Source organism: Lingula anatina, chromosome 6 (genome assembly GCF_051362555.1).
Source record: "Lingula anatina isolate TDL-2025a chromosome 6, LinAna3.0, whole genome shotgun sequence".
NCBI lineage: Eukaryota > Metazoa > Brachiopoda > Lingulata > Lingulida > Lingulidae > Lingula > Lingula anatina.
The window spans coordinates 1,362,158-1,374,649 of NC_141772.1; the positions used below are offsets into that span (position 1 = coordinate 1,362,158).

General features: G+C 35.1%; 1 protein-coding gene across 6 annotated transcripts; it reads right to left on the reverse strand.

Moving 5' to 3' along the window:
• Positions 1–201: 201 nt before the first annotated feature.
• LOC106162427 (uncharacterized) lies at positions 202–7,038 on the reverse strand. Of its 6 annotated transcripts, none has more exons than XR_015335172.1 (7): positions 6,936–7,038; positions 5,928–6,114; positions 5,178–5,292; positions 4,288–4,361; positions 3,642–3,741; positions 2,433–2,852; positions 202–2,163 (listed from the first exon to the last, which is right to left on the reverse strand). XR_015335172.1 is itself a non-coding variant. In XM_087015902.1 (3 exons), the coding sequence occupies exons 1-3, from the start codon at positions 6,996–6,998 to the stop codon at positions 5,198–5,200; spliced, it is 345 nt and encodes a 114-aa protein (XP_086872028.1). In that variant the 5' UTR covers positions 6,999–7,038; the 3' UTR covers positions 4,391–5,197. The 6 variants fall into 6 exon arrangements, 1 of the variants encoding a protein (XP_086872028.1); XR_015335173.1 differs by having other exon boundaries at positions 5,928–6,111; positions 6,936–7,028; XR_015335175.1 differs by lacking the exon at positions 6,936–7,038 and adding an exon at positions 6,389–6,465 and having other exon boundaries at positions 3,711–3,741.
• Positions 7,039–12,492: the final 5,454 nt, after the last annotated feature.

The window sequence follows — 12,492 nt, forward strand, 5'->3', positions numbered from 1 at the left end:
TGTTTTAACACAGATTAAAATCTGTTCAACTGATTGCATTCAGCAACAGTCCCCAACAAGTTGGATTGAACAACATAGACTGATTGTTTCACTGGGAATGGAACCTTCAACTTAATTTTTACTTTAGAAAACCTGTATGTGCATGGAATTTGCCATGAAAAAAAAAAATTAAATTACAAAAGTCAGTTTGTTTACTGAACAGAAGACTGTAGACATGTTCTTGCTAAGTTGTCACCATGCTGAATACATGTTGATCAAATACGATGTGTAAAAATCCCAGTCTAGTTGTGACTTTGAGTATATAATGATAAAATATATAGTACGTCTTATCCATAGACATCATGTACATTAACTTGCCTAGTTTTATAAGAATAAAGCATTTAAGACATCTAAACTGTCTTTTGTCAACAAATTAAAAAAAATAATAATAATAATTTCAGAGACAGACAAGTTCACATCTTAGCACAGCATAATCCAAACCTTCACACAGCAGATGGAGTGGACTTTTTTTACACACTTTCCTAAAATCTAACCAATACTACTTCACTTGTTCCATTTTCTAGAACAAACAAAGCCAGCTCAATATAACTTGTATATATAGTTGTGACCAATTCTTGCAGTTCAAACCCCTCATGGCAAGACTTGATATCGGCATTTGAGCAACTATCAAAGGGTTTTTAGCACCTGAATGGAGCTGCAAGAAAGGGGAACCTGGGTGCTGCATGCCTTGACTTTATGACCAGTAACCAGATCTATCTCACCTTAGGACAGACAACATTGATAGATGTTGGTTTATGACCACCGCCAAACAAAATCTAGAGGAAAATCAGCCCTAAAATTAAGCTGATATGCTCTTTAAATAATGCACATTTTAAAACCAAAAATGTTATCTACCAAATGTTTACAAAATGTTTCTGCTCCTGAGTGAACTTATCAAATGTTATTATTTAAGACTTTCATTCAACTGGCCAAAATGTATACAAGACATGCTGACATAAATCTAACAATCTTTACATTTGAAGATCAATTTTTAATACATGGTAGATGGCATCAGACTTCCTCATAAATTTATGAATCCTAAACTTGATATAATTTCCTTCTACTTCTATATTTCCCAGTACATACATCTAGTCCACTCCATCGGTGCTATGTATTGTATAACAAAGAATTCATCCACTACAAACAGAGATATTTGTTTCATACTACAACTTGGGAACAGCATGATACCACTACCTCTGGTACAGGGACAGTTTGACTGTGCTGTTTACCATGTATCCATGACAACCAGTGTTTTCATAGTATCCATGGCAACATACCCTAATAAATAAAGCCTGGTAATAATACTGATCTATGAGAATGTGCAGATTTTAGCAAATATGTCAATTAAACACCAAAAGTTGTATGAAGAGACCACCCAAATAAAAAAAAATCATAATACATGATTTGTTTCTTATATTCAATTTTTTTCATTTGTAGCTCTGATCTTGGTTTGTGAACTGTTTCTCAACTAGGATACAAATATTGGGAATAAGAGATGGCTCAAAAACTCAATCAAATGTCAATGCAGTTTATATACCAGGTAATTATCAAATATGACTAGGTCTGTTTTCGAAAAAATAAATCACTTCCCACTTTACTTCCCCACTTTGCAGGATGTGGTATATTAAGAGATAAGAAGCAAAACAATTCACGCCATGAGATGAAATTTCTTTGAGGATTAATGTTTCCCTTACCACTAATTTTTCAGTTTAAGAAATCCAAGATATAAATTTGCTTCCTATGAAACAAGAAAAACTGCATCAACTTCAGGAAGTTATGAATTCTTGAATCTTTGAGCAATACTTTGGTTTGACTGGTTTAATATGAGCAATCATGTGCCATACAAACACACGCACACACAAACATGCACGCACACATTAGATGGTAGACAAATCTATTACATGTCATAGATTGTAGTGATTAATAGGGAAATTAAGAAATGTCTAGATCTTGTAACCTTGGTCATTACATAAACAACAAGTATTCAACAAGTTGGAACAGATAATAAAGTATTATGCTATACAATTGGCTATACAATGCTTTCTTTGAGGAATATTTTCAACATCTCTGTCAGACAAGGTTCTGTGATGTTTTCTGCCAGAATGTCCTGGTTCTGCTGCAGAACTGAAATAATAAATAAGTTATATTTTTTTAAAAAATCTGTTTCTTCTAAATGCTTCACATTTGTAAATAAATTAAGTAGTTCTTGGTTTTTTCTTTTTTTTAACAAATGCCTTCGTGCTTCTTCATCTCTTTGTTCTCAATCAACTGTTCTTCTTTAAATGCTAAACATTTTTCAAGAACTTAAAATGGACTCATTTAAATTTGACAGCATAGAAAACAAAATGTCAACAATAAAATACAAACCACACATTTTGCAGACAAATATTTACCTGTTGTCCATGATGGGGGAAAAATTAACTCTCCGTCAATTTCTTCACCAGATTTTTCTCGTGGCACTTTTGCTGGTCTCCTGGTGTGGTTGAAGGCTGGTCTATCACCTCCCCAAAAAAGAGAGCCCCTCACTTACACAGTAGGGGCACACCAGGTACTTGTCTATGGGTAATTTAGTAAAGGCATTGTTACGTATGGAGCCAGAATATTCTAAGCCCCTTCATCCTGCTGATATCCACTGGTATGTCAGATAGCTGGTTGTTATCCAGGTACAACTCCTCTAGGTTAGTCAAGCCACACAGTGCTATGGGGAATGTAGTGAAGGCATTGTCAGATAGTTCCAACACTGTGAGGTGTGGGAGGTTGGATATGGACTGTGGTAAAGAAGATAACCCGTCCCATGCTGCAGATACATGTACCTAAAAAGTAAAACAAGTTTGACAGTCTATTTTCCTCTGATGACAGGTACTTTATCTTACAATAACCAAGTCATAACTCAATTGTTGTTTTTGTCTTTGTCTGAAAAAAAAAGGGTAGAAAAAGAGTGCCATGCACTTCATTTGTTTGAATTAATCAGTTATACACAACAATATTGTATATGGTAATTTTTTGCCAACAAGTCCACCAATAATTTTTTTCCATGTGGTTTCACTTGACAAGTATTACTGCATCTTTAGATGGTGACAAACTGGAATATTTAATAATAATAATAATATTACATATATAAAACTGTTTATGTGACAGTAGTACAATGACAAAAGGCATGTGAACATTTACATGCATGTACTCTGGTAAATCTCGTATTTCAAGCATTTGAACTCAATGTAAATTTTGTTCAGTAGGCAGTAACTCTATTACCTTATGTAGATTTAATGTGCATTTGGACAAAACATGGGCTATGTGAATAAAAAATAGGAATACTGTAGACTGATGAAAAGTTGTAAGAATGGGGTATATAAAGGAAACTGTCTTAAAAAATTCTCAAATTAATGTTATAAATTAAAATAATTAATTTCACTTGCATCGCAAAAGTCTGTGATGAGAATTTTGGGTGGTTATTGTACTCAGAGCAAATTAATGAACTAAAATGGACACAATCTTAAAACTTTTTTTTACATAAAATGAAACTTAAGCAATATTTCTAATTAAAATGTATTTAAGAACTAAGTTTACATGAAATGAAATTTAGGCAATATATCAGTTCATACATGACATAACTTCAGTCTGTTAGTTCTGGATATCTATTAAGATAGGTGAAGCTAGACACCAGCTATTACCAACATTTCTGCTGCTGGAGGTCCTGAGTACCTGAAATATGAAACAATATAAAATATAAATATAAAACAAACATGGCTATATCAAACTTAAGCTAGACAGTTTTTTTACATTTAGCAGAAACTGGGCCATATTGTTGAAATTTTTGGAATTGTCAAAAAGTTGTATTTGTTTGTTAGTCTTGAAGTTATGAAAATAATAGTGATTTCTTGACAATGTTTTTTTCTCAGAATGCTTCCTGCCCCAGTGGCAAGATAGTATGCATTAGAAAGCCAGCCAATCAAAATTGCCATTTAAAATTATAACTTAAGATATAATTACAAGATTAAGAGGCACAACCTGAGTGCTAATGATCAAATAAGTAAGTGAATATATAATTAACAGAAATTACCAAGTTAAAAACTTTACTTTTAGTGTTTTTAAAACTAAGCTTCCTAAATGAGCACTTCCCAAATTGAGAAGACAATTGTAAAATAAGGATCCAATAGTTGCCTATACTTCCTACATCACAGTGTTAAACTCATTGAATAGAATTGATATAATACATAAAGGTATTATTGCTATGAAGTGTGTTTTTACCTTCAGGAACTTGTACAAATGTCTCAGTTGCCTCTTCTGACAAATCAACCCACTGTGACTTGAGTTCAGCATCTCTGACATGTCAAATAAATAGAGCACATTCAGAAAAGTTGATCCCTGGACTAACTGATCTGATCAATTGGTTGGGTATGTTAATTGTTAGAAGCCAATGTCCAAATATTCAGATACAAGGCCCTTGTCTATTTTCGTGTGCCAAAAAGACAGATGCCTATGACTTACTTTAATATCAAAATCTTTGAAAGAATTATTCATGTCAACCCTATTAAATATTAAGATTATAAGATTATATTGTGCACTGGTTCATAAATCAACATGTTTGTTGTTGATGTCGTAGAAGTTCAATGTTAAAAACGAGGCCTGTATATCTGGGTACATCAAAATGCATTCTGGGAGTTTTCTAGGCCCTCTGCCCATCCCAACAGATCAAGCCGTTACACCTGCAAATTTCCTTAATTAAGTTATCTGTACATCACTGGAAATATCTACGTATTGTTCTCTTGACAGAAGCTATTAAATGCTTAATACACCATATGTTGGAGAAGATATTAATAATTAGCATTTATAATCAGTTCTGTAATATTTGGCCCTAATGATGAAAACTTCTATAACTGCTGCACCAACACTTCCATTTGCCTCATAGTATCTCTTCTACTGCATCCCCAGTAAAGTTTGCTTTGAACAGCATGTTAAAGCCGATATTAGAATCTTAGAATTTTTATAATATTCAGCAATTATTAATGTTATAGTAAATAATCCATTATGATTATGGACTGAGCAGAATAGGCAATTTTGATCGCTGTGACATCAACATTACATTCTAGCAATACAAAATATTGTAACCAAGAACAAAAAATCCCTACAAATCTTACCTCATCCTCTGTAACACTTCTTATTTCCTTGCAAGGTATTTGATTTTCCCTGTCTGTATTTCCAAGTTCTTCTCCAGTTTCTTATCAGCATCTTTCATCAACTCTAATTCTCTCTCTGGAATGGTATTTTAATGTTTTTAAATATTAAACTATGTTATGCATCTGTTCACAGTCTGTGGGAAGTTTTACTAAAATTATCCATATTCTCTCACTGATTCTAAAAGTTTCCCTTTATTCAAACTTGAAAAGGTCTTTTTTAAATCAAACTGGGCATTTTTCAGAAAATGTGAACACCTGTCATTTTCAGTAGTTATAATTATTGTCATTTTTTTTTGTTTCACAGTGTTTCCATCACAAAATACTAGTGGGTCTGAGATTAGAATTTTGCCGGGAAATGGAGGGACTCAAAGCTAAAAAATATGTCCACTGAAGCAAGGCAAATATAAAGGCAGATGAAGAAAAGTTTACTGCCATTGATGTATTTGTGGGACAAAATGTTGGCAAAGTCACTCAGTTTCATCTTGGTTCACTCATCCTTTTAAGAAAGGAGGGGGGGGGGGGTGCCTTGGAAAGTAAGCGGGATATGTCAATGTGCAGAAAATTTAACTTAAAGTTTGTGGCAAGGAAATCATAGGAGTTTGCAAAAAAAAAATGGTATTGCTGCTAATTATAATTTGCTGCTAATTTTACTAAGGATTAAACATCAAAACTTAATTTTTAATTATCAAATAAAAAAAAATTCAGACTAACTCAAGTTCTGGTTTTCTATCATGGTCTCCACCAGCTGCTCCTGGAGTTGTGTCAATTGTGACTCATAGATGGCAACACTGTCATCAGGGACTGAAGCTGTTTTTGTGCTCTCGTCCATCTTCTTGGATTTGTAGTCAGAGTCACTGGTTTCTTCTGTCACTGAGGACATGCATTCTGTTGGCTCCTGCTGAAAATAATGTTACATGTGCATAAAAGTTTAACAGTTTTATTTTTCACTTTAAATTACCAAGATTCACTAGTGGAAGTTCATCAAATATTGTAACTTTTCTGTGAACAACTTAAAAACAAATTTATAATTACAAAACTGACTACAGTCTAGTTAAAGATTATGAATACTGGCAGTACATGGTCACTGAATGACTTAAATATTCTGAAAACATAACATAAAGATCATTTGTACAAAAAAACACACCAGGATGTCAACATTTTTCTAAAGCTACCTCATCAATATCAAAACTGTAGGTCATTTTGGCCTCCTCTTCTTTGTACATGAGGCATGCAGTAAAATATAATATTTAATAGTAATATAGTAGTAATATATAAGCAAAACACATAAATAATTAAATAACACGATTACACATATATACTGTTCAATCACAAAAGTATACACTGATGTCAAGTCAATGAAGTTCTTAAAAATAACGCGATACTAAAGGGGGGGGGGGGGGTAAATACAAAGACAGTCTGATTTTATCGACAAACTGTAACCTAAGAAAAAAGTTTGAGCAAGGATGTTTACAGGACCCCCTCATCCTTTAATACATATTTTATCGTCATGAAAATGTTCATGTTCCTGCATCTTTTATTTGAGGAAGAGCGTTTATCTTCAGATTTCACAATATACACTGTACAGGTACATGTTTATTATCCGCCCACTCAATGAATCTTAATCCGCACTGGTTGACCTACAAAGCAAGCTACCTCAGATATCTATCCACCGATGTAACACTGTAAAATTCAAACTAAAACTGTCTCTGTAAAACTTACCTTCCTGAAGGGAAAACGTTGTCCATTTGTCATGGTATGCACCCTTGCCGTCATCAATCGCATGTTTCGGTCGGCATCGCTTTGTTTTCGTTCGTGGTTTTGGAGACAGTCGATAGATGGCGAACAATAGCAAGTGGTACCATTTGCGCAGTTGGATTTTAATGTAGTTTAACATTGGCGGATTTAGAAGGGGTGTCGGGGGTGAGGGTGGGGGTCCTAACCCAACACTTCGATTTCTGGTCCCCTCGTGAAATTGAAATTTTGACTAGCTGAATCAAAGCTCTAAACCGGAGTATCTTGAATCCGCCCGTGTAAAAGTATGTACAGGTACATGTAGTTCGATAACAATCTTGTATATTTAATTAATATGAACATTAACACACATCGTTTACTTAAAATCCGGTAACTACATCAATAAAGAGTATTTTTGTCCATTTTGTCCATCTGGGATTTTTAGATTATCTACACTCGATATTAAGTTTGAGGTATAAAGGAAAGGTATGGCATGAGATGTGTTGCAATATTCAATTAATATATGTTTCATTACATTTAAAATTTTTCCATTCAATGTTTCTCTTTTTTTTTTTTTTTTTTTTGTTCAATCTTGTTTTATTTTTTATGCAAAAAATTGCTTCATGTAATGTTGTTTCTCATGCAATATTATTTTTCATACAATGTTGTTTCATTTTTTCATGCAATAAAATTTTATTTCAATTCAATTTTGTTTCGTTTTTTATGAAATATTTTTTTATTCAAATTTGTTTGCAAATTTTCATGCAATATTCTTTTTTTTTTTTTCATGCAATGTTGTTTCAAATTTTTATGCAATAATTTTTTTCATTCAATATTGTTTATAATTTTTATGCAAAGTTTTTCATTCAATTTTGTTTCATTTTTTATGCAATAATTTTTTTCATACAATGTTGTTTTGTTTTGATACAGTGTATGTTTACTACCGATAGATTGTGCTTCGTTCTATGCATGCCAGTAATAGGACATTCAGAGTACAATGTCTTTCTAGCGTCAACTTTCACTTTGACACTATTTCACGCCCTATCAAACTAAATTGCATAACTTAAATATATCACATTTACCATCTCGCCCACTCTTCAACATCAATTAACGAAATAAAATGACAAACGCAATATGTAGGTTATCTGGTATTAGGCCAGTTAAGGCCGCTTTTATTTTTTCCAAATCCAAAATGAGATGTATTAAATTTTATTTCAACAAATTGGGAATGTGTTCAAAATTGTAATCGTCCAGCGTTATTGACGTAATGAATATTTTCCTTTTGATTGTGAAACCAAACAATTACCCCAATCCTTTCCATTTCCGTCCAATAAAAAATGAAATTTCCGTAGTACTGGTAGTTGCTTCCTAACAAAATTATGCTTGAACTTACTTACTATCGAAATTTTAGTTAACCGAATTTCAATTATATTCTGCTAATTTCCGACTAACAAAACGATTACCGTAACCTTTTGCTTTACAACATGACAAATTTACAACAGTTACAACATTAGTCATTCACAACGTTTAAGAATAGCCACCGCGGATTCTAGAACTTAAGCCCAGATTACATTAACTGCCTTCCGTACGGCATAAACCTTTTAGCTTGAAGATCGATACGTTGGCGGTGCAGTTGCGCCCTTACAGTTTTTCACCCGTGGTCGGAATAATAAAAACAGTAATTAAAATTCATGCCAGCAAATAACACATTTTAAACATCTTTACTGTGGAGGTACAAGGCAGCCAACATCCTAAAAGACAAGATGCTTGTAGATAGAGAGAGACTGTTGTTATCCGCCCTAAACCACCAAAGGTGGAAAGGAACCAGTCCAACAACAGGTTTCACCATTATCACCATCACGGCAAGTCCACCGCACAATGTCCTTGCGAGAGATGTGCAATGCCAACTACGATAATGTAATTTCAAAAAAATTGTCAAAAAATTTAACTTGACAAAATTGTAGAGCCCATGGTGACTGTGAAACCGCACGATTTCGCCCAGACGCCGAAAGAAAAGTGATCACGGGCATGTGCAGTATGTGTGTAACGTGCGGACATCGCATGGCAATTTATAATCTACGCAAACAAAATCAAGTTGTTAATAACTTAGCGTTAATCACTTAGAAAAAAAAGAAGTGGTATGCTTCTTTGTATGTGTTCTAAAATCGTAGGGGTGAGGGGGGCCTGCACCGACAACGTATCAATCTTCAAGGAAACAGTGCAGAAGGCGTTCAAAAACTGCACTGAGACTGAAAGGGCTTCGTGTCCTTATTTTTTAGCCGAAAAATGATTTTACTTGACCTCAAGGTCATGTCGGAAAAAAGGCACGGCTCTCGCGCGTTATGTAAAATTTTTGCCGTAGCCATTTATGATGTCAAAAAATTGGAAAATTGGTTACCAATGTGGCTAACTAATCCAAGATTTATATAAATATTCTCCTATTATAAATTATGCTTAATTCAAATAAAATAATGTAATCGAGATACCCTGAAATGTACCTTACACCAATCATCAAATAATCGATTAATCATAAATCCTTACACAATGTTCAGTGGATGATGCAATTCATGAATACAATTTGTTCAGTTTCTGAAATAAAATTGAAGAGAATGCATAATTACATGTACATGAAATTAATGCATTGCCTTTTGCAAATTATCAAACTCTAAGTCGTCTAATTTTATTTATCAAATTGATAACAAATTACTTAATTATGAAGAAAATCATGCTATATAGTTTACAAACATCTCACAAAGATCAATTTACATTTATAATACCAAACATACACTACTAGTACAAGACCTGTGACTGTTTTAGCAGTGAATCAAAAAGAGAACCAAAGCTAATCCTTTACTCTCTACCAGGACCACAAATTGATATTTCACTACAAATTCACGGATCTTTCTCTTGCCAATTCTATACACTTATCTGTACTGTCAAGCAAGACCAGGCCTAACCAACTACCAGACTCGGCACCTAAGGATCCTGAATTAACCGGTTTATCGGACCACACTACCCGTTTTCAAGGTGTGTGTCAGATCGCATTTCGGAGTATCAGTCAGAACACCGACAGGATGAGCCCACGCTCGGCTGTCACCTTGATTGGATAGTAAACGATTGTCGTATTTAATCGCTATATGATTTTAAAACCGGGTGCATAAATTTGAAAGCCACCTAGATGAACCTTAGACTGCCACATTAATCTAATACAATGCAAAAAAGCCCTATCAAAAGTGGTTAAAACATTCAAATCGAATGTCGTAAAGTCCCCATATACCCCCATAGAGACAATGAAATAGAGTACTCTAAAGTAAGAGTACAGTTTAAGGTTGTTCAGCCGAGCGTGGATGAGCCTGCAGTCGTCCTACAAAATTTGTTCTGGAGTATGATACTCCGAAATGCGATCTGACACACACCTTGAAAACGGGTAGTGTGGTCCGATAAACCGGTTAATTCAGGATCCATAGGTGCCGAGTCTGGTAGTTGGTTAGGCCTGAAGACTCTATGTAGGGACATTGCTATGGCCTCTTGTATAAAGCTCTCGTCTGCTGCATGCACGAATACAGAATAAAGCGTCATGATAACCCAAACTAAAGAGCACTCAAAAACCCCGCAATACTCCACCGCCAAATTCGGATCACTTCTCAATATTAATTAATCAAATAAAGAGCCTCCACCAAAAGCTAACCGCTTCTAAGTTGGCTCATTTATGACTTGTACTAAACAGTTTATCAAAGTGGGCCCAGAACTTTTTGAGTTAGGCTGTTAACTTGAAAACAAACCAAGGGCAAAACGAAAACTTGTTGCGAGGGTCATGACGTCCACATAACTATTTCAGAATAATTTTGCTGAATCGTAAAACTGTAACTGTTTTTTTAAACTTAATAATAATTAAAAACGATAAATTACAAAACAAAAATGAAAAATCTTAGATATCCGTCTATAGATTGATAAGTCAAAGTAGTGCCCAATCCTATATCATTCTTTTATAATCTAACCCCTTGTTAGAAATCCCACACCGCTGCCACCAGCGCCATTAACATCAAAAGTGTAACGTTACCGACATGACTGTTTCCTTGGCTCTGCTTCGGGGTTGACAGCGTGGTCCCTCCGTAAAATGGCGGTACGGAGGTGTGGATCGTGGCGTTCTTCATGCAGGCAGAGAACGATCCTGAGCGTATACCCACTGGTCCTCCGGAAATCTTCAACTGCACGTTTTGTAGAGCGTTTTCCATCCATGCTTGTACTTGGTCGAACATGTTGCGACCTTCCTCGTAGTCGGCTAGTCTCATGCGAAGAGTGACCATTGTTTCAAGGACAAAGATGATGGACGTGTTATCCGCGCCGTGTTTCTGACCACAGTAGCGAACACTTGCCTGCACAGCTCTCAGCATAGATACCAGGCCACCATCATGTATGATATCTCCACAGCCATCTCTAGGAGTTGGAACCCAGCCACACGGTTCAAAATGTAAGAGAACGAGTGACCGCACTACCGTGAAATTGTACAGAAGGGGGCGGCAGCCCTGGGCATCAGGAACAAAACCAGGGGGGCACACTTGCTGCTGATCTACAGGCTGGAATGAAGACACGTGTGAAGATGTACATTGTATATATATATATGTCAAAGGCCCAGACCAAAACCAAATCTAGTCCTATGCCTAAAAAGCCCACACCCCGTGTTTATCACGCCCTGGCAGTGCCCATTCTTTATGGTGTCTTTGTATTGTTAACAGCATAATGGGCAAGTTAAATGACAAAGTTAATTGCCCATGCTGCCAGTTTGTTTAAATGGCATATGCAGGGGATGTCTTAGATCAAGGCACATATTATGATACTTATAGGTATGGCAAATGAGATATACCTGGATTTCATTACCTGTGATTTGTAAAATACATCTGAGGATGATACTTTTAAAGATGTTCAATGTTTAAAGAAAAGACATGTAGATTGATTTAGTAACATTTACTAAAGAAACCTAAGACATCCCCTGCACATGCCATACCAACAAACTGGCAGCTTGGCCAATAAACTTGGTCAATTAAAATCCCCATTATGCTGTTAACAATGCAAATACACCATAAAGAATGGGCCCAGCCAAGGCGTAATAAACATGGGGTCTGGGCTTTTCAGGCATAGGACAAGATTTGGTCCGTGCCTTTGACATATACAGATACAAGGTTTTACGCCATATGGCTCAGGGAGGCATTTAACATTCATAAAGTCGAGAAAAAAAACTTCTGACAATAATTACATCAGAATATTAACATGACAAATGAGGGAAAGAATAAATGAAGTAATAATTTACAATCTTTTATCTAAATGCAATTTCAATCATCATCCGCATTATTTATGACTATTGCAGTTCTTTTTCTCACCCTAGTAATGACGTCATCATTCTGTTCCTTGTCTTGGTCTCCCAGGTACAATAGGGCGCGGAGAGAGAGACCGAAATGTCTTTCCGGTTGCGGTGTGAAATTCTGATCTGAATATAACATTAAAATTAGTAAATTAATTAGTGAATTAATAAGCTCGGCAAACAACG